Source organism: Sorghum bicolor, chromosome 1, assembly GCF_000003195.3.
Source record: "Sorghum bicolor cultivar BTx623 chromosome 1, Sorghum_bicolor_NCBIv3, whole genome shotgun sequence".
In the NCBI taxonomy this organism is placed as follows: Eukaryota; Viridiplantae; Streptophyta; class Magnoliopsida; order Poales; family Poaceae; genus Sorghum; species Sorghum bicolor.
This window is the reverse complement of record NC_012870.2, coordinates 67,593,543-67,620,537: the sequence shown is the minus strand read 5'-3', so window position 1 is coordinate 67,620,537 and position 26,995 is coordinate 67,593,543. Positions and strand designations below refer to the sequence as shown.

The window sequence follows — 26,995 nt, the reverse complement described above, 5'->3', positions numbered from 1 at the left end:
GCGGTCACTGTATCCTTTCCAGGCCAGCTGCTCCTTTCTCTTCTCCTCCTCAACCTCTACCTCCGTCTCCCTGGATTCCACTCGGACAGTACCAGCAGCGCGGTGGCCTTGCAGTGGTGCGGTGCTAGTCCCCCCCACACTCCCACTACTCCATCCACTCCCTCACCCACTCTTCCAGCCTCCACACACGCCAACGCCATTGCAGCTGCTTCTCATCGTACCCCCAAATGGAGCAGCCTGCAGTTCCCTCTTGCTCGGTGGAGCGCATTCGCCCCAGCGCTGCCACGGGGAAGCTCTAGCGCGTCGCCGCTGCCGAATCCTCCTCCCGACGGCCACCGCTCCTCTCTCGGTCTGGTCGGGGTGGAGAACTGGAGATCCGTCAATGCCATCTCGTCGCGTTGTTGGTCAGTAATCCTAGCTTACTTGGACGAAGCAACCAGCACAATGCCATTTCTTTCTTTTTCTTGGATGACAAAATTCGAGCTTGGCCTGCTCACATCTTCAGCGGTGTCCGTTTCTTGGCTCCGTCCTTCCTGATTTCTCTGTTTTCACACTGAAGATCCTCAAACCTTGCATCCTTAATTAATCCCCTTTCTCAGTTCCAAGGGGCTTAAACCCTACACTACTACTGCATTTTTCATCTCAACCTCCGTATTCCGAAAAATTCATCTCACTTGCATGTGCATTGCTTCGATTCCCTGGCTGCAAAGAAGCGTCTTGCAATGCGGCTCGTCGTATTGTGGCTCTCGATCTGGGCCGTTTGTTCGGCTGCCTCGGCGGGGGCTGGTTCAGACATGGAGGCACTGCTGGAGTTCGGCAGAGGCATCCGGCAAGACCCGACCCGCCGCCAGGCCGTTCCCTGGAACCCCACCAGCGCGCTGGACTCCGACGGCTGCCCCGTCGACTGGCACGGCGTGGAGTGCAGCGGTGGCCAGATTCTTTCCATTGCGTTCGACGGCATTGGTCTCGTGGGGAATGCTACCTTGTCGGTGCTCGCGAGGATGCCCATGCTCAGGAACTTGTCCCTGTCAGACAACAGGCTAGAAGGGTTCTTGCCGGGTGAGCTGGGATCGATGGTGTCGCTGCAGTTACTGGATCTGTCTAGCAACAGGTTCTCCGGTCCAATTCCGTCTGAGTTGACTAAGCTGGCAGGCTTGGGCTATCTCAATCTCTCTTCCAATGATTTCCGTGGTGCATTGCCGTTGGGTTTCCGGAATTTGAGGAAATTGAAGTACTTGGACCTTCATGGCAATGGCTTCACAGGCAAATTGGACGACGTGTTCGTGCAGCTGCAGAGCCCAGTCCATGTTGATTTAAGCTGCAACCAGTTCTCGGGGTCCTTGGCATCGATCTCTGACAACTCATCTGTGGTTAGCACGCTTCAGTACCTGAATGTTAGCCACAATGTGCTGTCAGGGACATTATTTGAAAGTGTTCCGATGCCTCTGTTCGACAGCCTTGAGGTTTTTGATGCGAGTTTCAATATGCTCAGTGGCAATATCCCACAGTTTAATTTTGTGATCTCCCTCAAGGTGCTGCGCTTGCAGAACAATAATTTTTCTGGCTCCATCCCGGAAGCATTATTTAGGGAGACCTCTATGGTGCTGACTGAACTTGACCTTAGTTGCAACCAACTTACAGGTCAGAAAATTTTTCCTACTCTCAGTCTCACGCCTATCTTAAACATTGCATTCAGCTCGCTGTTACGCATGTTTCTTTGCCCATAGTATTTTCCTTTAATGCTTAAACCAGCATATTATAATGAGGCACGTGTAAAAGATTAATGTTATTAAAGCATTGACCTGGCACCATCTTCTTCTTTTTTACATTGGTGGTATACTTTTGTTTTGCGACTAAACAATACATGCAATTTTAAAACATACAAGAAGTGTGGATCAGCTGAAACACCTATTACACAAGAAGTTAAATTGCTCATTTCCTTCTTCTGAAGTCACCATGAAAGTTTCTAACTCTAGTTTACTGACTACTGGTATACTAATTGCCATTATACTCCAAAGATACATTTGCTGTTAGTGATTGTTCAATTATAATGCCTAACTTTGGCACTGGCATGCATGCTATGTATTCAATCATTTATACATTCTATAGCATTTAACAATCATAATTCTGGTTTCCTCTATTTACTGTGTCCTCTTTTTTCTTACACAGGTCCAATTAGACGTGTGACAACAACAAACTTGAAGTACTTAAACCTGTCACACAATAGTCTTCAGGGAACTTTACCGATCACGTTTGGAAGCTGTTCAGTAGTTGATCTGAGTGGAAACATGTTGTACGGTAACTTATCAGTTGCCCGAACATGGGGAAATTATCTCCAGATGGTTGATCTGAGCTCAAACAGATTAACAGGAAGTTGGCCAAATGAGACAACCCAGTTTCTGAGGCTGACATCTTTGAGGATTTCCAACAACTTGCTATCAGGAGAACTGCCAGTTGTCCTTGGAACCTATCCAGAGCTGATTTCCGTTGACCTCAGTCTTAATGAGCTGCATGGACCTTTGCCTGGAAGTCTGTTTACAGCAGTTAAGCTGACTTTTCTAAATCTTTCGGGCAACAGTTTTGCAGGGACTCTCCCCCTTCGAAATTCTGATACCAAGAACTCGACTTCTATAGACTTGTCCATTCTTCCTGTGCAAACTTCAAACCTCTCATATGTTGATCTTTCAAGCAATTTTTTGAATGGTCCACTGCCTATGGGCATTGGAGATTTGAGTGCATTGACATTGCTGAACCTTCGTCAGAACAACTTTACTGGCCAAATCCCAAGAACAATCACCAAACTTAAGAATTTGTTATTCATTGACTTATCAAGCAACAATTTCAATGGTAGCATACCTGATGGGCTCCCTGATGATCTGGTCGAATTTAATGTTTCCTACAACAACCTGTCTGGCTCTGTTCCGAGTAATTTGTTAAAATTCCCAGATTCATCTTTCCATCCAGGGAATGAATTACTTGTTCTTCCTCGCTCCGAATCACCAAATGGCTCTGACAAATCTGATCAGGGCAGACATGGCTTGAAGCGTGGGATTCTATATGCATTGATTATCTGTGTTGTTGTATTTGTTACTGGGATTATTGTGCTTTTGCTTGTTCATTGGAAGATCAATAGCTGGAAGAGTAGCGATAAAGGTACTGGCCAAGGTAAACAACATGTGACTCAAGGACAGAGTGGTCAGAGTCAGAGAAGTGCAGAAACTTCAACAAGTGAAATGCAAGATGTGACATTAGGATCATCACCTTCTGCAGAGTATGGAGCTGTTCCATTGCCTGGCAAGGAAAGACAGCATGAAGCCCAAGATGTGTCAATTGAAGCTGCTTATTTCAATGAACCAGCAGGTAGCTCAGCCCTTAAAGACAGCACAAAGTCTTTGATGCCTTCTTTGTCATCGTCGCCTCCTGATGCACACTCCCAGCATCATCACTCTATCCTTAGAGTGCACTCTCCTGATAAACTGGTTGGGGATTTACATCTTTTCGACAATTCAGTTGTGTTCACGGCCGAAGAGCTCTCTCGTGCCCCTGCTGAGATAATTGGCAGGAGCTGCCATGGGACATCCTACAAGGCTACACTTGACAATGGGTACATGCTGACAGTGAAGTGGCTGAAGGAGGGCTTTGCTAAGAGTAAGAAAGAATTTTCCCGTGAAATAAAGAAGCTTGGTAGTGTAAAACATTCCAATATTGTCCCCTTGCGTGGCTACTACTGGGGGCCCAAAGAGCATGAGAGGATCATGATATCAGACTATGTAGATGCCACATCTCTGTCTACCTACTTGTCTGGTAAGATGGTTCCTTTCCTTCACTCGTTTACTCTCAGCAATTTCTGTTTCATGCTCAATATGGACGTTTTCTGATGCATATTTCTTCTTTCTAGAATTTGATGAGCGGAATCTCCCACCCCTATCAGTTGGACAGCGGCTGAATATTGCGATAGATATTGCCCGCTGTATAGATTACCTGCACAATGAGCGGGTGATTCCACATGGCAACATCAAGTCGTCTAACGTCCTGATTCAGAACCCCACTCCATCTGCTCTGGTAACTGACTACAGCCTTCACAGGCTGATGACTCCAATCGGCATGGCTGAGCAGGTCTTAAACGCTGGCGCCCTAGGATATTCTCCACCCGAGTTTTCAAGCACCAGCAAGCCATGCCCATCTCTGAAGAGCGACGTGTACGCCTTTGGTGTCATTCTGCTGGAGTTGCTGACAGGGAAGATTGCTGGTGAGATCATCTGCATGAATGACGGCGTGGTCGACCTGACCGACTGGGTGAGGATGCTGGCTCTGGAGGAGCGTGTCTCAGAGTGCTATGACCGGCACATCACGGATGTTGAGAGCTCGGAAGGCACCCCGAATGCGCTGGATGGCATGCTGCGCATAGCGATCCGGTGTATCCGGTCCGCATCGGAGAGGCCGGAGATCCGAACGGTGTTTGAGGATCTCTTGTCCCTATCGTCGTGACCGTTAGTTCTTGATAGTGTACATCTCGTACTTACGTCAGCTTGTGGAAACTTGGAGGGTATACTAACAATTGCTAGGATTTTGGGGTGATGTGTGTGTAGTCCCCTTGAGTATTCATTGTTTGGGTTGCTCTTTCTTCTGGGAATAGTTGATTCGTTTTAGTTAGTCCACAATTTTAGCAGTAGATGTTGTGAGAATAAGTTTGTGCATTGTGATTTCAGACATCAAAAAGGAAAATAAAGAAAGTCTTATTGATTTGTTGCTCTCCCATGGTATGTATTCGTATGTAACAGTAATCAAATCCCCAAATATTTACAGTTAGATATTCCAAGAATCTCTTTCAGAGCATGAACATGTAATTCAGAAGCCAGCGCCTATTCGTTTTTATAATGTATTTCCTTCAGCAGAGGGCATATCATCTTAATAATGTTGCTTGATGCTTCCATGTATCTGATTCTTACAGAAATGGACGATTCTTGCTTCACACATAATCAAGGCCGGAGAGCAACGCAGCAAGAACATATGCTTTTCCAACAGAGAGAGGGAGGTTGGCAAAAGCACTGCCCTTTTCTGAATTTGCTGAGAGAGGATCGCATCGAGTCTTTCTAGGAGGCTTGTTCCTAGATGTTGTCATGTTGCTAAAGGGCTCTAGAACACATCTAACAAGATGAGATTGTAGATGATTTCTAGGCTTAGCTTTCTATGGAGCCCGAGCGTAGGGTTTAGGTTGGACTAGAGGGCTTGTTGGTGAAGCTCATTACCCTTTCTTCATCTTCTTCTCCACCAAGCCAGAGGGCGGGAGGCCCTCTAAACTCAAACCATATCTAATGAGAAGACTTTAGGCTTCTTCTATCAGCTCGGTGGTTTTCTCCTTTAGTCTTCTTGGTGAAGTGTAAGACTGTCAAACAAGCTTAAGAAAGTCTTCACCAAGAATAACCATAATTATCAAATTTATACAAGTGTTGATAATATTTTCTATAAACTTAGCCAAAATTTAAGAAAATTTGACCAACGTAAAAACCGTAGTGGCAAATAAAAAGGAAGAGAGAGAGAGAGTACACATTTGCCCTCTCCCTCGAGAGATGCAGCTGACAGATTGCCTTTGTGTCCAAGGTATTTTACATATCATTGGAAATAGCTAACAAATAGAAACAATTGTGTTATTACTTCGTGTCACAAATCTCAAATTGTACATTCTACCGTAAAAGATTTAACCACTTGATTTTAGTTTTGCGAATGAGCTGATGGCTTAGTGGTGGGAGTTGCTCAGTGGAGCCTCCATGGCCTTGGTTCGAGTCTCGCTCGAAGCATTGTATCGGGTTTTTCCCCTTTTTTTTTCTTGGTAGCCTCAAGCACTGATGTTCCATAATAGTCAAGTTGTCGTGCCTATCACGCTCACGCTTGGAGTTTGATGATATTCAAGTACCTTTTCAGCCGCATGTGTGTCTTTAGGTATAGGTGTAATAAGCTTAGCTTGTGTTCAACATATTTGCGTGCGTGAGTGTGGTGTGTGTTATGAGTTTGAACTCAAGTTCAGATACTACAACTTGTACTTTAAGTATTAAGACATTTGTAAAAAATTAAGCTCAGTTTATGATCAAACGGTTTCTAAATATAACGAATTCATACTTATAGGGTTATATTAAAAAAATAATTAAAATATGAAGAAAACAAAATTGCCTTGGATAGTTTATAGTTAGACGCCTTTAGACATTGCTGCCTAGACAAGGAGATATATGATTCGTATCTCGCATGCTAATATTCGTCCTTGTTCTTGAGAACACGCAAAGGCGCAAAGCCACATTCAAATTATTTTAAAAAATACAAAACCGTTTTTTAGAAACAAATACAAAAAAAATGTTCAGGTTCAGCTCGTTTATCCCTGGAATACGCCAATTTCGCGGCAGACGCCCTCAAAACCCCCCACAAACCCCCATTGGGCAGTTGGCCTTCGCCACCGGCCATCCTTTCCTTTCCTACTCCAATCCCCACACCCTCCGGGGGGAGAAGTCCGGGCTCCGGCCTCCGCCCCTCCACCACTCCACCCTCTTGTCCCGGGACCTTCTCGATGCTTCTCGCGCGAAGGTTCTCCTGCGCCCTCGCCCGCGCCCCCTCGCTCGTACGGGGCCGGCCCCTTCCTCCTTGCGCCGCCCGCACCACCCCTCCGGCGCCCCGCCGCCTCATGTCTTCCTCCTCCGCCGGGTGGCAGCACTCCTCGCACCGTCCACCGCCGCCGCCGCCGCCTCCTCCTCATCCCGGCGCTGATAAGGTATTTGGGTCACATGCTTAGCTTCTTGACAGTTTTGCCCCTTGGACCGCCTAAGCGCCTTGTGTCCTGCTGTGGCCCTGCACTGCAGGACCAGCTGTTCCGGGGGCTGGAGGCGGCGCTGGGCACCACGTTCAGCTCCGAGCCGCTGGCGCCGCCGCCGCAGCCGATGATCCTCGTCATCAGCGGGCCCAGCGGTGTCGGCAAGGACGCCGTCATCAAGGTGACACCTCATTGGCGATCCCTAACCCAACTTATCTTTGCTGCGGGGCGTTGGTTTCTGTTTGGCTCACAGTGTCGGGTGTGGGTTGTTCTGTTCTGCAGAGGCTGCAGGAGGAGAGGGAAGGGATCCATTTCGTTGTCACTGCAACGAGCAGGGCCATGAGGCCAGGTGAAGTTGACGGGAAAGACTATTACTTTGTCAGTAAGGAGGAATTCCTGACGATGATTGAGAGGGATGAGTTGCTTGAGTATGCGCTTGTTTATGGGGAGTACAAGGGGATCCCCAAACAGCAGGTATTCTAGCGTGATTATCATTACTATGTTTGCATCGGAACGGTTTCTTGCCTGCAGATTGGTGTGCATACTTAAGATTTAGGAAAAGCAGTACCTAATGGTTTACGATTACCATATGCACTAACAATGGTTTACTTATGCACTTATGATGTTATGACTATTCAGTACGAACAACTCTATCTTCTGTATCATCGCGGAAAAATGTGTTATGACCTTGTGAGTATGAGTGCTCTGGCTGGAATTTTGCCAATGGCACTGCAGACCTAAGTGATGTAAATAACCATAAAAGTTAGAAATTCAGTGGAGAAACCATCATATCGCTATCAATTCTTTTGTCCCAAAATTAAATGCACACGAATTTGTACAGTTGACCTAGTGCCTGGTAAAAAATGCAACTTATATCACACAATAATTAAAGTTCGCAAAAAATGCCTGGTAAAACTTGTTCCATTATCTGCTTGATGCGTTGCTACTTGCTAGGTTTGCTTAGTGCTTTATATACAGGGATACTTACAGTATATTTCAGAGCTGTCTAGATTAAAATATTCTTATGGCTTACCCAAGCTCATCCCATAAAAAGCAAAGAAAAGGGCACACTCCACTTTATATGCGAAGCAGAGCAGTTCAAAGTTCAAACCATGTACTAGGTCACAAATGTCACTACATTAGCATATATTTGCAAATGTCAGCTGCCATATTTGCTACATATGTGGGGTACAGCAGGAAATACATATTTGCTACATATGTCAGCCTTTAACCATGACTTGAGCATGCCAGGGAGTAGGGACTAGTACATGTGCAATGTGTTTTAATCTGCTGTTTGATTTTTGCCTACTATAAACTGATCACCTGAACTTGATGTATAGTGCTTGATTGAAGGTTGAAAAATCTCAACGTCTTATAGAGTATTGCTTTAGTTCTATGGATTTCTGCAAAAATTTTGCTTACTGGCTTTCTAGTTTCACTGTCTCTAGCATTCTGTACTGCTGTGTCGTTTACTCAGTTTCAGTTACATCGACTTGATTGAAAGAATCTGCTAACATGTATTGGCATTAATTTCATAGGTCTCCCTAGAAATGAAATGAAAATTGTTTGTGCGAAAACTGAAGAAGTGGTCTACCTACGTAAAGTTCTCATACATGTTCCTTTTGTCATCTAGATTCGTGACTACATGGCTAAAGGCTGTGACATTGTTCTGAGAGTGGACATTCAAGGAGCAGCAACTCTAAGACAGATACTTGGTGAATCTGCAGTTTTCATATTTTTAGTTGCTGAGAGTGAAGAGGCACTTGTTAAAAGGCTAATCCACCGTAAAACAGAAACATCAGATATGCTTCTTGTCAGAGTTGCAACAGCCAGGGAGGAGGTGAAACGCATGAAGAATTTCGACTATGTGGTTGTAAACGCTGAAGGGAAACTTGAGGAGGCTGTTAAACAAGTGGAGTCTATCATTGATGCTGAGAAGGCTAAAATTCACAAGCGGCATGTCAATATCTAAGCTAAAGATCATGTGATTTATGCCTAGTGTCTTCATCTGTTTTTAAAGGAAAATTATCTGTCCAAGTTTGCTGAAGCGTGATGAAATGACTTTCAGGTTTCAGTAGCCAGAAAGTTCAATGGACTGCTGACTTACAAGAATATGACATGTTCTATTTAAGGGATTTCCCTGGCCACAACCAGGGCAGTGCACACTTTCTGGGATATATACACCATTCTCTTGTTGTTATTTGTCTCTTTTTTTCCTTTGATTTTTAGTTCTGACGGGAGGAATCTGAAGGGCTGTACCAAACTAGTTCTGGGTGAATCTTAAAATGATGTACTATCATTCTCAATTTCATGTTGACTAGTGTTGCTGGGCATGCACAAGAAACAGGTGCCCCAAATAGCAAAATTGCTAGTTTGGTTACAAAATATAAATTGCTTTGTTTTTTTTTTCCATTGCCAGAATAGATGTTGCTGGAATTCTATCATTGATGCAAAATGCAGTCTAGATACAATGCTCACGTATGCATACATGCAATCTTATGTTATATAGGGGAGAATAAGCACTATAAAAGACTAAGCGAAATTCATGAAGTCATTAAAAATGTATAGATGATCTTAACAATAGTTACCTAAAAATACAAACAAATGTGATGAGTCAATGACTTAATCTGAGTGAAAAGGTTTGTAACAAGAACCGTAACCGCTACCTAAAGATCATCTTCAAGACTCGAGTTTCTCTAAAATTTACTCTCTAAATTATCATCCGAAAGGTGATTTGAGTAAAACCCGTTTTCTATACCTTGGTACCCTGCAACAACTTTTTAATATCTTATACATAATCTAGAGAGTCATTCTCGCTCTTCATCTTTGGTTAGCGGGAAATTCAGAATAAAAAATATCTATATTTTTAGATCCAATTAAAAAGACTTAGAGATCCAATTAAAAAGACTGTTAGAGGAGTTTTTTTTATCAAGATATATATTCCGGAGTTGCTATAAGATCAGTTTTGTGGCCTTTTCACGACACTAACAGGCCCAACAAGCTTTGTGGCAGTTCCGCACGCGATAGAGGCGCACGAGGTCCGGTTTCCCAGTGTAAACCCCAAAGCATAGACGGGCCCGGCACCACAAATCGCACAGCCCTACACAATACACACCTCTCGCGTGACAAAGGACGGCACGGGCCCAGTCTGACCCAACCCAACAACGCTGCCGGGCCCGGTGCCAGTTGCGGCTGGTTTACGTTACGCGCAGGCGCAGCATATGCCACTTTTTTTCGCCGTCTGCCGCTTTTGCGCTGCCACTCGCAGCGTGCCCCCCTCTTCCCTTCCACTTCCGTCGCCGGCTCTCCGCGGGCGAACTGCGAAGTCACCGAGTCAACAGCAGCACCTACCCCCGCCTCGTTCCACCTCCCAAAACGCAAGTAGGCTTTTGCCCTCGCGGTCGCAGCCAGCGAGCGAACCCTAATGGAGATCGCGGAGACCCTGCAGGCCTACACGGGCCTCACGCCCGGGGCCGCCGCCACCATCCTTGCCCTCATGGTGGCCACCTATCTCCTCGTCTCCTCCCTCTTCGTCGCCCCCGCCCCCGCGCCGGCGCCGCCTCCCAAGCCGCCCCAGCAGCAGCAGCAGCGCGAGGCGGAGAAGGCACAGGAGGAGGAGGAGAAGGAGGAGGAGGAGGAGGAGCCGATGCCTTTCGTCTATCCGGACCCAGTGGAGGTGGGCGAGGTCACGCTCGAGCAGCTCAGTGCGTACGACGGCAAGGACCCCGCCAAGCAGATCCTCATCGCCATCCGCGGCCAGGTCTACGACGTCTCCCGCGGGAGGTGAGGATTGCACTCCGTTCTGCTCCCCGCCTGATACGCCCTGCCCATCCAACAGAATCTGCTACTGTAACATCATTTTCTTTCAAGCTGAAACTGTTTATGAGAATCAAATACGTAGTGCTAACTGCACAAACTAGTTATGAGGTGGCAACGGTGAGATGGTCTGCATTAAGGTGAAGAGCTTGAGCCGTTGCGTGTAGTTAGTAGGTAGATTGTGATTTGCCAAACTAGTGGAACGGATGGTCCATTTGATCCAGAAACTGCAAGGCATTAGTCTGATGCAAAAAGTACCATGAGGCCTGCGCTTATTAATTCAAATCCGGAGCAGGTGCAGACATATAACGATATTGGGTGCTACTTAGACCTGTGAGTTATGGTTTATAAGTACATCGTGTGTCTGAGCACATGCACAAATGGTTTGGTTTAACTAGAAAATGAGATGCAGATATTATGTCAACGGTCAGTATTGTAGGCTGTAGCTCAATTTTGTTATGGAATGACATACAGAGATGCACCAGTATCTAGGATTCTAGGTTGGATTTTTCATGTTTGATGAGAAATATGCACCAGTATCTAGGTTAGAGCATCTCCACCAGATCTCTTATATTGCATCTCCTATTATTGCTTTAAGAGAGTACCCTAAAATCAAGTTAGGATATAGGAATTTATTGCTTCAGCAGATTACCTAAAATGTCTTCTATATTTCTTTTAGGGATAGGGGTCTGTCTCCTTTATTTAGGAGAGATGGTGCTTCTTTTACGAGATCTCTTAAAAATTATAGGTATAGGAGATGAAATAGGAGATTTGCTTTAGCATCTCCATCTCCGAAAATACTAGTTTTTAGGTATAAGGGATTTGATAGGATATCCCGTGGAGATGCGCGATCTTTCATGTTTGATGCAAAATATTCTATCAGGTCAAGTATAGCTATATTCTAAAATTAGTTAAGTATCAAATCTGTTACATAAGTTTCCTTGATTGTAATACTCATATAGTGGATAGATATTTCTAGCATTCATCTCATGGAAGCTATTGGTTTAGAATTAACCTATAATGCAATGTTAGGGCGGACAACACCTTGTTTAGCTTCATTATAGAGAAATCGGAATTGTAAAACATAAACAAGTTTTATGCTTACCTTGTCTGACTGAACTACTTCTGGCAGCTCTGAAGCTAAACTCCCCTGTTTACTTAAGGACTATCTGGTTTCTGTACCTTATGATGTTTTGATGAGTTTTCATTTGGACTCCAATTGATGCTTTCTTCTACAATTACTGGTTCCAAACACCATTATACTCCTGCATTTCGGTTTTGTATCTGCTATGGTATCCTGGTGTACCAAACTACCTTTACTGGTTTTCCCCTTAACTTCTGCAATACCAATATTTACATATCTGACTGCTTTATGCATCTTGGTTCTTCGGTTCCATTTGTTTGCTCATTGCTTTCTGGGTGATATAATTTATCATGTGCCACCTCACCCCTTTGAGCTCCACATTTGTCTAGAAAGTAGTACTGTATTAGTGTGTGGAGGAATCATATACTACTGTAGTTTGGTCACTATTGTTTATCCTGTAGCCTGCAATCAGTAGTGTATATAGCTATTGTCGGGTACCCTTGATTCCTTGCTTTGTTTAACTAGGCTGCTGTTTCAACAGGCAGCAAGCATATTTGTATTTGTTGAGACTGTCTAGATTCTAGAACTGATACTGTGGTTTTCTAGTGGGGTGTTCCTTTGGCCCATATACTGCCAAGGAATTAGGTATATAGTACTATGTCCTTCAAATAATTTTCCACAAAATGCTTCTATTTGGATTCTAATTCTCAGGTTTGAGATTGACACTTGTGCAATGTGTTCTCACTGCTATTGATGATACCTGAACATGCTTCCTACATGCACAGGCATAATGTATGCATTTTATCAGATTCTGCAGTTTTCTCTGATATAACTATCATACATAGTATATGCTGCGCCCTTGGGCTAGGCTCTGTTACAAAGATCATTGGTCATTACCGGATATATAAAACGTGGTTTTCGCCCCTTGTTCACGGAGTCATGATTGTGTTCCCTGATATTTTCCCCTCAGGCTCTTTTATGGCCCTCAGGGACCATATTCCTTGTTTGCTGGGAGGGATGCAACCCGGGCCCTGGCATTGATGTCATTTGACCCAAATGACCTCACCGGGGATTTGGACGGCCTAAGCCCCGATGAGCTGGAGGTGTTGCAAGATTGGGAGGAAAAATTCAAGGAGAGGTATCCGAGGGTGGGGCACCTTGCCTGTCAAGACGCAGCAAGCAGCGGTCAGAACACTGCTGGGCTTCATCACGAGGAAGGGGACGCCTAACTCTACTGGTTTGTCTCGTCCTCTGTTTTTTTTACTTGCTGCTGGATATCACCCTGTAGATCTGATGCGCTCACTTGTGGGTGACGCCGCTGTCGTCATCGTTTGCTGTATATGTATGTGCGATTATATATACTGACTAATGTACTCTGCTATGTCCCATTTCTTTTGGGTCTGTAGCGGCTAAGGAAATTTTGAGTGTCAAAAAAACTGGAGACTTGAGGCGACAGCCCATGTTCGGCTCTTTGTTGTACATGCGTGATTTGCGTCATGATTCCTGGCTTTGTTGTTCATTCATATACAACAACGATCCTGCTGTCAGCTAAAGCACCATAATTTGCGGCCCATGCATAGCTTGATTACTTTTTCTTTAGCGCTGTCGGAAAACAGCATCAGCATGGCGTCCATTCTTTTTGCCAAGATTCCCTCACTTTTGCACACATGATGCGTCTATGGTTGATGGTTGTTCGATGAGTCCGCCGGCTCATTCCCCGCCCCCAGCTAGCGGCATTGCACACCAAACTGTCTGGCCCGTTCCTCTCTCTTGTGGCTGGAGCGAGCCTTGGGTGTTCGTTTCGTTCGCTCGCTCGCTCGTTTTATTATCTCCATCATTTTGCTTGCAATCTTGAGCCCTGTAGGGTGTAAATGCAGTGTGATGAGCAGCACGACGCAGGGTCGGGGCTAGCTACACCGTGTCCACTGAGGTGCCTCCCGCCGTGGCTAATAATTGTCTCGTCTCCTCCCTCCCGGGCTCCGGCGGGGTCCCGGGGCGGAGCAGAGGCGGCAGGGGAGCGCACGTCTGCTCACATGGCGTGTCCCGGGGAGCACTACGGGTCCCGTCGCCGGTCGCTCCCTTCTCTTGGCATCTACTACGTCCTACGTGCCACAAGCCCACAGGCGTTGGGCAGCACGGACACGGAGGCAGGCAGGCGGCGCTATCCATCTATCCGTCGCCGAGTAGCGTCATGTGGCGGCAGGGGGCTCGGTCGGTCCAGTACAATCTGGAGCCCCCCCTCGCCTCGCGCCATGATCCACGCTGCGTTGCCGATGGATGATGGCACGGGCGCCACCACGGACCACTCGCCCGGCCGGCTCTCAACCACCCCTCGTCCTGTTCTCCTCTGTTGTGCCCTCGCGCCATATTCCAACGGGACAAGCGGACGGAGACGAAGAAGGCGGTCGCGAAGCAGCCAGGGAGAGGACAGATTACTGAACCGGAGGCCCGAGGCCGATCCGGGAGATTCACCATCTCTGCCCGTGCCTACCAGACGTCTGGGCATCCCTTGCTTTGCCTTCCGGACCCGCGAATTCTCTCGAAAACTTGGTTGCATTTGCACTTGGTCCTCCCAGCGCCAGCTTGGTATGGTAGGATCTCGCTCATTCGGTAGATCGACCACAGAACATGTTGTTGAATTAAAGGAGGGTCCAGGTTCCCACTGTTGCTACAAAATATCGTGGCAGGCGTCGGATGGATGACATCAATGCCGTTGCCCTACCACCCTGCCCCGCGTCTACTTTGGCCTTTGGGGTATGGCTCTGACATTGACGTCTTATAATACTACATTGATATATACGTACGCAGGTGATTCCTCATGAATTTCCCCCAAGCAAATCACCTGTCGTTTTACACGAGGTGACGATCGAGGCTTCTGCTGGTCCTCACCCTGGGCACCAAATACCGAAAACCGAGAACCGAACCGAATTTACCGAGAACTGAACCGAATTTACCGAAACCGAATTTCGGTTCCCTATTCGGTACCTAGTTCTCAGGAACCGAATTTACCGAGGTATATTCGGTTCTGTACCTCGGTAAACCGAAGTACCGAACTAGTACCGAATATGACTACTAGCAATATGTAATATTGGTGATGGGTCTATAATAGATAATTATGTTACATATTTGTGTTTATCTACTCCTATTATATTGTGGCCTTTTATATATATGATTTTGACATTGTTATTTCTATATGAATCACGCTGAATTTTTATTAAAATTGGCTATTAAACTTGATGTTACATGTTGCTCTAATATGTTCGGTTCTTTCGGTAAATACCGAAAACGAACCGAAAGAACCGATACCGAATTAGCTCGGTACCGAATTTTTTTAGGAACCGATCGGTACCAGTTTTCTTAAGAACCGAATTTGTATGAGTACCGAGGAACCGAACCGATCGGTTCGGTATTACCGAATGCGCAGGGTGAGCTGGTCCATGCCGCTCCATGTTAATGTCGCGGTATACATCGTGTCATGCGATTCACGGACAAAGAGCTATAGTTTCACCGGATTCACGTAGTAGTAGTATCATTGCTCATCTTCACCTTCTTGTATTGCTATTACTATTATATACTTGTATATATATTATTCAACTAGCAGAAAATAAAAAACAATTGCGGCCTTCTGCTCGTCGCTTATTATTAGGAGAAGAGATCCTCAACACGCCATTTCTCAATGGTATCCCTAGATTGAATTCAATGCTTGGCTGGGCATCTTGCACGGACAGGCTGATTGCTTGACTAGTAGTTTTCGACATATGCATCAAAGTGCACTCTGGACAGCCCTCGAAAACGCTATCCCCATACCCGAATCTACGTCAGGGAAGAGCACAGCACACAAGTGCCGGCGGTGCCATCGCCAGCGGATGAAAGCAACGCAGGACCTCGCTCCGAGCCTAATTGAAAACACGTTCCACGTTCTCAAGAACTCGGAAAAGAAGAAGAAGAAAAAAACACTTTCCTAGACAACAACAATACTCCATCTCCGTGCATGAAGAATGAGTGATCTATTGTAGGAGTACGCTATAGGTGAGGACGTGGCTGGCTTGGATTCCCGTGATCCCGTGCCGTCTGTGCATGATCGGACTCGATCGACACGCGCGCCTTTTGGTCTTTAGGTGCGGGAGCCCATCACCCTTCGCGCTGCCTTCCTTGATGCCGGCTTTGGCCTTTGGGAGACTGGAGTACCGGCCGGACACACATCATTTACCCGATGCATAATAAGGGCCTTGTCGTCGGCAACATGGCATCACCAGATCCATGCATGCGACTATTTTTTTAATATATATAATCCAAAGACCAGCACTGTTCATATCAGTTGTTGCATGCATTATATTGGCTGGTATTAGCACGAGTACGGACAGTTCACGGCTAATCATACAGCCCATCTATGAATCATACATGCATATATAATAGTGTTGTGTTGTGGTAGTATACATGCATGATGATATATATGCATCGTGTAGCTCCCAATCATACGAGAGTCAGTAGTGGACCGTGCATATGATGGTCGACGTACATGTACAACTCACCGAGCTACCGCATTATTTGGCGGTTGGAGTTGTTCTCGCGCGCCCTGCCCCTGCGTGCAAGGCCTGCTGCCAGCTTGTCCACGGGAGCACGGGCACGACCTGCCTCGTGCGCAGTTGCACGCACAACGCAATGCAATGCCATGCCAGGATATTATTTTCACGGGTGGGTAGTTTTTTTTTTTTCGTTTGTTACACAGAGCGAATTGAAGCGCAACGGACGACGATGCAGGAACGAAGCACTATGCCACCGCAAAGTGAATGAATGTGTCCTGGCGACCCTAGAGATTTCCCTGATGGTCTCCTCGGTTTTGCATTGGTAGGTTGGTTGGGTTAGTTTAGTTGTACGGGCTGCTGCGGACTGCGGTGGAGTCGTTGAGATTGGGACGTGCAGAGGCAGGGCAATGCACGGTCCCTGCTCGCTCGCCTCCGAGGCTCCAACATTAACGTACTTGCGTTCGTATCGTATCTGCCGATGGAGCCAAACTGTGATTCGCGAGACGAGGAGGGAAAAACAGTGCGCGCGATGGTTCGGTTCTGTACTTGCGCCGGTTGTTATGGTCCTAATGCATAGTGCTATACTGCTAGTGTGTGTCGATGACAGTTTGACGGATAGTAGGCTTTGTTCGCTGATCATGAAAAGTTATAGCTGAAATTATTGTTGGCTGATTTATTGTGAAAGAAAAATACTGTTGACTGACAGAAAACATATGACTGATAAGAGAAGCGAACGGGCTCTAGATCCATTTGACCATTTCCCAACAGTGTGGTACTAGGTCTCTATGTTGAGCCGATAATACCTCGGGAATGTGTCGATGACAGTCGCACGGTTTTGCTGCATATACGTGACAATGATTTCCTATATAGTACGTACTCCTTTTGAGCGGCAATTTATATATCGCAAAGGCCAAAGGCAAAAGGCTAGCTGTTCTTAGGACGCCTTAATTTGCTTGCTAGCTAGGGAGATTAAAGGGCCTCTCCCTTCCGTTCGAATAAAATATGGTTAAAGGACCCGTAGGCGCCCATCATCCTGTTCAGCGCAGCATGAACAACTCGACTGGTTTTGGTTAAGAGATATGATTAGTAGTGGGCGAGGGCCGCTTTATCTCGGGAAAAAGGCTGTACATTCGATCTCATAGATCTCGTTGTCGCTCTACCCCGGCCCCGCCCCGCTATAGTTGTTGTTTGCAACTGAAAGCATCTCGTATTGTTGCGCTTTTTGGTTGCTCACTGGTCACTGCTCTGCTCTAAATTAGAAACGCTTTGTCCGTACCGGCTCGGAGGCGTCGTGTAGCCCGATGCTGATTCTCGTGCGCGTATATAAGTTTGATTAATTGCAGTTCAAAATCTGTAAAAATTGACTCTTACAACTATGTCTTCCATCCGTCATTACCAAATTATTCTAAGTCAAGTCATTCTAAATTTAACCAAGCTTGTAGAGAAAAATAGAGCATCATTTTTGTTTTAAAAAAAGCTCCCTCCCTTCGACGTGTGATACAGGCAGTAATCAACCATAACTCTATCAAGTGTCTCTCTTTCTACCCTCTCCATTGTCTTTGCCATCAGCGAAGCACGCCACTAGTAGCCTATGCAGGTGCTAGATAGCGGCGGTGGGGCTACATCTCCCTGGATCAACGCGACAAAGATGTTGCATGTTCTTGAGTACCTTGGGGTTGCACAAGACGGTGGCGATAATGCTCGTATCCATTCATCTGGGCTCATCAGCCGTAGATCTAGCACTGCATGCCTATGAAAACAGTTGGTGGTGGTGGTGGTTGCATTGGCAATCGTGGCATTGACGTTGGGCACAGTGATGTGGAAGACTTATAGAGGTCCAATGGTATCGAAAGAGGTCGCGTACAATGGCGCGGTGGCATGGCGGAGGTCATAGAATGGCTGCACTTGAGGAGCCATGTGCAGTGGCTTGGTGGCAAGGTGGGGGTGGCCACTTGCGGAGGTGCGGTGGCATCAAGCTAGGTTGCAAGGCGTTTGTTGGTGGGTAGTTGTTGTCTTTTTATTGCAACAACAGTGGTGTTGTGGCGGTTTGTGCACTGTTTTGGTGGGATAGCGGTGTCCTTGGTGGTGATGGATCTAGTGGTGGTTTCCAACTCAAAGCTATGCCAAGGTTTTGGATTGGGCCAACATTGACGATGTTTTGGAGCGCAGCATTCCCCTTGGAGCATTGTTGAGGCACCGTCATCTCTTGGTCGGATCTGCTTAGTGACAAGCATGTCTAAAGCCCCTTGTGTGCAGTGGTATATTTTGGCATCACTTTGGTAATGGCGTTGGTGCTCTAGGTTGTCACAACGATTGCAAGTTCTGTACGAGGGACAAGTGGATCTTTCTTCTACTTGCTCTCTCCATTCACACTCTTCTGATAGTCCATGCACTTAGTAATGTGAGATTTGGCTTTGTTGCTTTTGTACATCGTGCTTGTGGCTCAATGGTGACCTAGTGATGGCTGGTTTTGTGCTTTGTTGCCCACCTCAACTAGGTGTGTGTTGTGTTGATGGGATGCCATCGTTTAGTTCTTAACCAAGTAGATCACGAAATTATTGGTTAATTGGTTTTTTTTTGTTAACCCGTTTAGCGCTTGTTCGGTTGATTCGGAATAGGGCCCTAGAATAATTCCTAGGTGGAATGATTCAACAATTCATACTAATTTTAAGAAGCTGGAATTATTCCTGATGCAATCTTAGGAAACTGAAGGAGCCCTTAGTGATACTTTGTGTACCACTACTAAGAGAGGTGAGCAAATTCAAAGGAAGCTAAATGTCATCGATTCCGAATATGTGATGCAAGCAGCAAGCCTAACTTTATCCGACCAGGTACAAAATATGGTCGTGCACCTAACCATTCAGTTAAAAGTCATTTAATCTCTCTTATGTTGGTCATTTTTTGTGCGAAGGAATGACAAGGTACTTACCGCTAATTACTGCCGGCGGCTGCTGATCGACTACTGACTGAGAGTACCGTTGCACAGATTCTGCAGGCATAGGATCGGGCGAGACTAGGAGGAATGCAAAGATTAAACTAATCAATCTCCTAGGACCAGCATCAGGGAACGGTAGAAAATACTCGTACGATACAACCGTGTAACGGTATGATTAGGGGCGTCCCGACCCCGACAGCGAGCCATGGATGGACTTAACAAACGGTCGCTCTCGCTCTCCTCCCCCGCCTTTATAAGCGCCTCCGCCGCGCCTTCACTCGCCACCACCATCCTCTTCCTACCTCACCACCTACTCCCTCATCCGCGGTCCGGCTGCCTGTGAGCTGCCCTCTTGCACCGATCCAAAGAAGGCACAGGACAGGATGCAGTCCAAGCACCGGATCTTCGCGGAGGACCTGCTCCTCGCGGCGGAGGGCGAGGACCACTTCGACCGGGTGCCGGACTCCCTGGTGCTCCTCATCTTCAACAAGCTCGCCGACGCGCGCTCCCTCGGGCGCTGCTCCGCGGTGTCGCGCCGCTTCAACGCGCTCGTCCCGCTCGTCGACGACGCCTGCCTCCGCATCGACCGCGTCATCCCCGCCGACGCCGCCGACGGCGGCGACGCGCTGGGCGGCCTCGCGGGCGGGCCGCGCCCGCGCGCCGTGCTGTCGCACCTACTCAAGGCCATGCTGCAGGCCGTGCTCAAGCCCTTCGCGCACTGCGACGCCAAGTCCGCGGCGCACAAGCACGCGCTGCTGCAGCAGGGGCAGCAGCAGCACCACTCGCCGGCGCAGGTGCTCAAGAACTTCAGCAGCATCCGCAACCTCCGCATGGAGCTCCCCGTGTCCGACGTCGGCACCGACGACGGCGTCGTCCTCAAGTGGAAGGCCGTGTTCGGCAGCACGCTGCAGAGCTGCGTCATCCTCGGCGGCACCAAGGTGGAACGGGCTGCCAGTGGCAGTGCCAACGCCTCCGCCGCTCCTCCCCCAGCTCCCCACGCCGACGCTGGCGACGCCGCGGCCGCGGGCGGCCCTGACGACAGCGGCAGCATCCCGGAGTCCTTCTACACCAACGGCGGGCTGAAGCTGCGCGTGGTGTGGACCATCAGCTCCCTCATCGCCGCGGCCACCAGGCACTACCTCCTCCGCGAGATCGTCAAGGAGCACCCCACCCTGGAGCAGGTGGCGCTCACGGACGCCAACGGGCAGGGCACGCTCAGCATGGGGCGCGACCAGCTCAGGGAGTTCAGGGACAAGCCGCTCGCCGCGGCCGCCGCCGCCAACCGCACGCAGGTGCCCGCCTGCAACATGAAGCTCCGCTACGCGCCGCTGCTCGAGCTCTCTGACGGCACCAGGATCCACGGCGCCACGCTCGTGGTCATCAAGCCCGTCGGCGACGCCGCGGGCGTCGGCGGCAGGAAGGAGCTCGACGAGTTCGTCGCCGGCGCCTTCGACGGGCCCTTCAGGGAGGCCGTGGCCGCGCTCAGCAAGCGCCGCACCTACCTGCTCGAGATGAATGGCTTCTAGTCTGCGCCACCTCCCTCGTCCCTCCTGCGCACGCGCGTCGTCTGCAGCAGCAAGACCTGCCCCCACCACCTCCATGGCATGATGGCAATGGCCATTGGCAACAGCGGCAACTAGATTGCTCAGCTCGGTCCTGAATCTGATCGGGGGAAGGAATACTGAGGTGTTCCTTCCTCCTCGCATCGCATCCCATGTCGCAATATCCAACGCTGATGCCTCCTCGTCCTCGCATTTCGTTACTGCCTTGGTATCCTTGTGAAAATAGTAGTAGTATATCGAATGGAGTGTGCGGCGCCAGCTTCTGAGCTTCATTACATTTTGGTGCTATCATGAACGGAATGAAGCAGTCACATTTTCAATCAAAATCAAATGTTGTCTGTAAAGGTTCTGAGATGAAATCACAGTTTCAATCATGAATGGGATGAAGCAATCACATTTTCAATCAGGTGTTGTCTAAGAGTGCTGTCTGTAAACAATCTTGAACGGAATTGCAGTCTGGCAATTCAAAACATGCCTTTTTGCCAAATGAAAACGAGAAAATCACACGAGATTTGCATATAAAAGACTGTTTTTTCCCCCGGTAAAACACAGGATTAGGAATTCAGGGATTCAATCTCTCTCCGTATTTGGTTCAAATGAGGCAAATAAATCCTGGAAAATCCTACCCTTATCCAATTGGTGGATGAACTGTGAAGTGATACCCTCCACTCCTGCTCGCAATCATAGTCACACGAAACAGAAAACGGGGTCGAAGGCAGTGACCCTCGAGCGATCATTTTCGACCCTATGCTCGGAATGCTTTTTGGGGGGTTTGCTTCTTGCTTCACCAATGGACGGTGAACCAAGCAGTGAGTATTCATGAAGTTTTGTGCGCTTTGCTACATTTTGGGGACTGCGAACTGTCCATTTTTTGCTCCCTTCGCCACGTTTGCGTTGCTGAATTCAGGTTATCTGAATGAAAGTCACTTTTAACAATGTGCGCTGTTGTTCCGATTGCATTGCCAGGACTGGTAACCTCATGCAGTCTTTGTGGAATCCTCCTTTCTTGCACGCTCCTGCTTGGATCATTACCGGCACAATGCCAACTTGCAATAACTAGTACTTTAGTATTATGAATTAGGATAAGCTTTCTTAGTCGTCCATGCTTGAACATTTGGGTCAGCTTTCTTAATCTATACAGCACATTCTGTGCTGCATCTACACGCCGGACTTAAATTTATTCCAGGGCTTATACATACTGTATTATCCATTGGACTCTATTATTGCTCGATTATCATCCTCCTCAACAAGACTGAAGGTGATGTCAAAATGCTGGGAAGGCAGTTGAGATGCCCTTATCTGGACTGTCTCGCTAGCTAATGCTGGAAACATGTGGAGTTCCCACTCCAATTCCTGTCAATTCGCTGCCCTACCAACGGCTACCAGCAGTACGCATTGTGAATTGTGATTGACTTCCCCGACCCACTCGTTTAAGGTATGGTATGGATAACAACCGATCATGAAACATGACCTGAATGCTGAGTTTGCATGGATCATTCTGAGCTAGACTGCATGTGTTTGCGGCAATTAGAGAGGGGATTAGCAGCACCAACACATGTCTCCAGCTATTTGATTCCGTAGCTTGTTGGCTTGAGTACGCTTCTCGTCCACGGTTATCAACTACTATTGATAGACCAAACGCACAAGACCCCGTCCAATTTCGCGTTAGGTGAAAGATGAACTGTCTTCATGGATAGAGCAATTGTTTCTTCAGTCGCCATTTCGATTTCGATTTTTCTTGGTGCAATGCAATGGGGCAGCTACGACCCTGGACTTGAATATTCCAGTGTGTTCAGTAGGAGCTGGTAAAGGACGGCGACAATCAAGAGAGATCATAAAAGGTAGGGTAATAGGGAGAGTGCACTCTTTCTTTTTTAAAAAATTTTAAAAATATGTTTAATAACACACTACTAGAACATTTCGCATTGCCATTAATTAATAATTAATGTACTAATGGATGTGCTGTTTCTTGGCTGGTAGGGATTAGTTTTGCTCAAGTGCGGGGGCAGGCAGACGAAAAAGAGATGGCTCTTGCTTCTTGGACGGTGGTTGGTTTAACGGCCAGTCGGCCAGTCCCTTTGCTGATGTCTGTGCATCGCGTTGCGTCCTTCTGATGTGATCGCTGATGGCGTCCGTTTCATGGGCGATGACAAAACAGCCGCTCCGAGATCAGGATCGGAATCAGACGGCGCACCATCACGGATGGGCAAAAGTGACAGAATCGAAATCGGTTGATGAGATTTCAGAGACGGGCACTAGCATATCAGTTTCAGAACTCCATATCTCCATAAAAATAGCTGATGCCTTTGTACAGAACAAAATCACACCACTAGTAATAGAGAAGAATGTGGGTAATTCAGTGGGAAATGGCCATGCGGCTAGGCGAATCTCCTCTCTGGCATTCTTTTCTGGATGACTGGATCCAAGGTGGGCGAGCACTCAACGGTCGTGTCTCTTCTCGGGCGATGCTCATGTGACGACGATCCGAGCGTTATCCGGACATGTTCGTCCATCCAGGTCCATCTCATCGCCTCTCCTGTCTGTCTAGAGTCAACGCTGAATTTTAAAAACCACAAGTACTACGCCCGCATCGGCAGGGAGGAGGACGAGGGGAATATCAGTCCAAATGGCTATTATATTACTACCGTGCTTGAGCCCTAATCAATACACTAAACAACTGCTGCGTCCGTATCTTCAGAGAGCAAAAGAAACCAAGAGTACTGCGTCTCGGGTCCACCGTGCACGGCCATCTGCTGCTGCTGATGCGGTGTCAGCGCTCTCTTGTTACCGTTGGCGTCACGCACGGCACGGCCACTGTTCGCTTATCAACCAAATTTGTCAGTCATTATTTTTCTCCCATAACAAATCGATGAACGGTATCGTCTGTCATAGCTTATCGTCCAAACAAAGGGTCGCCAAACCAAAGCTTGTGCTGCTGGGTCTGCTAGCTGCAGCTTCGTTGAAACTTGAAAGGGGGCTGAGCCTGCCTTGGTGGCGAATCAAAGATTTGGGTTGGGGGTTTTGTTTTCGTTCGTTGCAAGAGTACGTATACGTGCCTTTTCGTTTCCGAGGGCACAACTGCACAAGCACAAAAAAGTTTCGCTGAAGAGTGAAGGCATGAGCAACGCGCAGCGCAGAAAAGGAGCCAGCGGGTCAGCAGGACGAGCACAAGATACCGGCAGTGACACGCACGCACGAGCGAGCAGCAGCAGGCAGATTGCTTGTGGTCACAGACTCACAGGACGTGCATGCGTCGCTGTTGAAAAAGTTTTGCAGATGATCCAGGGGAAACGCTAACTGATTTCGTCCCCGTTTCCCGATGTTCTGTTGCATGCGATTCTTTTCCGCTCCCTCCGTCAGGTCTTGATTCCTTTCTGAAAGTGGTTCCATCATCCAGAAAAAAAAAAAGTGAGATCTTGAAATGTCTTGGAAAAGAGCAAGGAATGCCTTGAGAATGGACTTGATCCATCCATCCATGTGCATTCTCGTCCACTAATAGGAGCACTACTAGTATTTCTCTGCAAAGAATACCTTGAAATGGATAAACCCTATTCTACATATACTAGTAGTTGTCTGTTAACCTGTCGTGATATCAACTTCACACAACTTGTCCTGTACTAAAGGGGCAACATTAGCACGGGCAGAGAGTGTATCAATGGAACCATCTTGTCCACTAACGGGGACAAGATCATGGTCCACAATCGCAATTCCTGGGCCTTGTTGAGTTCCTTTTTCCCCCCTCAAGCTTTAGTTTTTACAGATAAAAAAGGGACCCCCCGGCCGTTCCTAATCTATTCTCTTGTTGTACTGCTGCTGCTACTACAACCAAAGCTGCTATTTATGTAAACACCAGATGTTGCTGTCAAGGAAAATTAAAGGGACTTTTCTATGGAATCGCTTTAGTCCTGTGGGGGCAAACAGCAAAGGAACCAATTTTGTATATTGTAGAGGGAGGATTATTAACAAGGGTCTATCTACACCCCACCCAAGTATTTTAGAGCCTTCCATCACTCGATTTTTTTTTCTCAAAATCAAATCAACAAAAATAAGATTATCAAATTAAGCAGATATTTTCTATGGATTGCAGACTGGATACAAAATTAGGCATACATACAAATTAAAAAAAACAAATGAACAGAACAAAGAATTTTCAAATAGTTATATACTTACACCAATTCTATCCAGAAGTTACACCAAAATAATCACTGTAACTTTAATATAAATATACTGTAAATTCAATATAAATTCAGATGTGGGAAAGAAAGTTTTGCATGCAAAGGAAAAACGTAGGTGAGAGGAAGAGATTGATTTGTATGCAGGAGTTTCAGATAGAAAGCGATATTGAATGATTTACGTGCGGGAGAGATTCACGGAGACACTTGCTTTTGCAGCGCATGGTCTCGTAGGTACTATCGCGTGGTCTCGTATACGTACTCCTATACGGACAGCAGGACAGGGCTCGGTGGAGATAAGAGGACAGAGGAATCGGACGGCCGAAAAAGATCGAGTGACAAGAGCTGAAGAATTGCTCGAGTGATATATAGATTTAGCGATTAACAAACCCATCATACCAAAACCATATGTGATACGAAATGGTCTTAAGATAGACCATGTAGTCAATTCGGAAACACAGTACCTGCCGACTTTACAAGAAGATTAGAAATACTACCAGTAGGTACAATATTGTGGTTGCACACACGAATCTGCTCACCCAGAGTTTTCGACGAACACTTCCCTCACGCCAAGGTTGCACTGCATTTCTGACACGCACCTAGACAGTCAGTTGGTACCAAATGGGTTGCATTCTTCTTGCAGGGACCAAATTTAACGAGTTGTGTGTACTCTCTGTCTGTGTACCCACCATTCTATCCAAATGCTTAGGTGAGGCCCTCTACTACATGCTTCGTCTCTGTTTGGCCACGTACCCGTCCCAAGAACCAAAGACGAACTCAGCCGTAAGAAACAGTCAAATGGCACCGGACCATAGATAGATAAAAAACCCCATCACTGACTAGAACTACGCCATCTCATCATTTAGTAGTGCATCAGAGTCACAGTGACGATGGATGGAAACGGAAGTACTACATGCATGGCGCTCTTCGGTCTTAATGCCATCTATGACTTGACTTGCATTACGAAGCAACACTTTCAGAGAAAGAAGCCTGTCTCTCAGGACGGACGTAGCGGTACGCGTACCACAAGTGCCGGCGCTCTCGTATCTGCAGAGCTTATCGCCGTTTCGATGTTTCCCCATCGCTGAATCTATCGTCTACAACTTTACAAGGATGAAGCGGCCGACACGTCCCCCCCCCGGAGAACGTTGCCGCGACATCCTCGCCCGTCGAACAATTAATACTACACTTGAGGCCCCTTTGCCTTTCTCATTTACTCCCTCCATCTCAAATTATAAGTCATTCTAAGAATCTTGAAAAGTCAAAGCATTTTAAGTTTGACCAATTTTATATGATAACATAATAACATTTATGATACCAACTAAGTATCATTAGGTTTTTCATTAGTTATATTTTCATAGTAATATCTATTTGATGTCATAAATCTTTTTAATTTTTTCTATAACGTTGGACAAATTGAGATGTTTTGACTCTCCAAGATTCTTGGAATGACTTATAATAAATTGGGATGGAGGGAGTACTTTAGAAGAACTCTTGCACCGGACACTCATAAACCAGTCCGCGCAAGCATACATTGAACTGAGTACCCCGTCGAGCTAGGCATCGAGTGATGTCCGTTCATTGCTGGCTGGTTGCTGTGCCGTCGTCTGCCGTCCCCGACAGATCACTTGGACTGGCATCAATGATTGAGGGGCAGACCAGCGTTTGGAGATATATTCCTCCTGTCCGGGCCTTCCTCGGCCGGGCACATCACCACATTCATTCCCGCACTCACACTCGCTGCGACGACGGACAGGGGAGGGGAATATCATCGCGAGCTCCAGCGGACCCGCAGCCTTGCCTGCCTGCCTGCCTGTCTGTCCACGCACGCCAGCCACGGCATCTCCTTTTTGTGTTGGGCGATCGCCCATCATCTCCCAGGACGCGTTGATGGATGGGGAAAAAAAGACCATCGAGGCCGGGGGACGAGACGACGACGATGGGGGGGCTGGAGGGCCCATCCTGGCCTCTCCTCTGCCGGTAACGTTGCCATCGGCCACGTGAAAAGGCCCGCGCGATCGCCCGCATGACACCTCCTTTTCGGCGCTTCGCGGGAGGCGGACACCCCGGGCCGCCGGGGGCCCTGGGCGCCTATCGCGATCGC

The 26,995-nt window shown here is 47.3% G+C and overlaps 4 protein-coding genes across 4 annotated transcripts; all 4 read left to right on the top strand.

Annotated features, from left to right (window-relative positions):
* On the top strand, window positions 34-4,754 carry LOC8055909 (probable inactive receptor kinase At5g10020). Its single transcript, XM_002467900.2, has 3 exons — window positions 34-1,641; window positions 2,170-3,804; window positions 3,899-4,754. Exons 1-3 carry the CDS (start codon window positions 723-725, stop codon window positions 4,486-4,488), a joined length of 3,144 nt encoding a protein of 1,047 aa, XP_002467945.1. The 5' UTR covers window positions 34-722; the 3' UTR covers window positions 4,489-4,754.
* Window positions 6,409-9,198, top strand: LOC110433418 (guanylate kinase 2, chloroplastic/mitochondrial). The gene is made up of 4 exons (XM_021455510.1): window positions 6,409-6,757; window positions 6,846-6,977; window positions 7,079-7,270; window positions 8,430-9,198. Exons 1-4 carry the CDS (start codon window positions 6,557-6,559, stop codon window positions 8,766-8,768), a joined length of 864 nt encoding a protein of 287 aa, XP_021311185.1. The 5' UTR covers window positions 6,409-6,556; the 3' UTR covers window positions 8,769-9,198.
* On the top strand, window positions 10,035-13,219 carry LOC8055908 (membrane steroid-binding protein 2). The gene is made up of 2 exons (XM_002467899.2): window positions 10,035-10,579; window positions 12,667-13,219. The coding sequence occupies exons 1-2, from the start codon at window positions 10,221-10,223 to the stop codon at window positions 12,923-12,925; spliced, it is 618 nt and encodes a 205-aa protein (XP_002467944.1). The 5' UTR covers window positions 10,035-10,220; the 3' UTR covers window positions 12,926-13,219.
* Window positions 19,424-21,125, top strand: LOC8083700 (F-box protein At5g46170). Its single transcript, XM_002467898.2, has one exon. It carries the CDS (start codon window positions 19,541-19,543, stop codon window positions 20,681-20,683), a length of 1,143 nt encoding a protein of 380 aa, XP_002467943.1. The 5' UTR covers window positions 19,424-19,540; the 3' UTR covers window positions 20,684-21,125.

Coding starts and splice junctions, on each gene's coding strand:
- LOC8055909 (XM_002467900.2), top strand. CDS start 723: ATGCGGCTCGTCGTATTGTGGCTCTCGATCTGGGCCGTTTGTTCGGCT. Junction 1,642..2,169: donor TAGTTGCAACCAACTTACAG/GTCAGAAAATTT, acceptor TTTCTTACACAG/GTCCAATTAGACGTGTGACA. Junction 3,805..3,898: donor TCTGTCTACCTACTTGTCTG/GTAAGATGGTTC, acceptor TCTTCTTTCTAG/AATTTGATGAGCGGAATCTC.
- LOC110433418 (XM_021455510.1), top strand. CDS start 6,557: ATGCTTCTCGCGCGAAGGTTCTCCTGCGCCCTCGCCCGCGCCCCCTCG. Junction 6,758..6,845: donor CTCATCCCGGCGCTGATAAG/GTATTTGGGTCA, acceptor CCTGCACTGCAG/GACCAGCTGTTCCGGGGGCT. Junction 7,271..8,429: donor AGGGGATCCCCAAACAGCAG/GTATTCTAGCGT, acceptor TTTGTCATCTAG/ATTCGTGACTACATGGCTAA.
- LOC8055908 (XM_002467899.2), top strand. CDS start 10,221: ATGGAGATCGCGGAGACCCTGCAGGCCTACACGGGCCTCACGCCCGGG. Junction 10,580..12,666: donor TACGACGTCTCCCGCGGGAG/GTGAGGATTGCA, acceptor TTTTCCCCTCAG/GCTCTTTTATGGCCCTCAGG.
- LOC8083700 (XM_002467898.2), top strand. CDS start 19,541: ATGCAGTCCAAGCACCGGATCTTCGCGGAGGACCTGCTCCTCGCGGCG.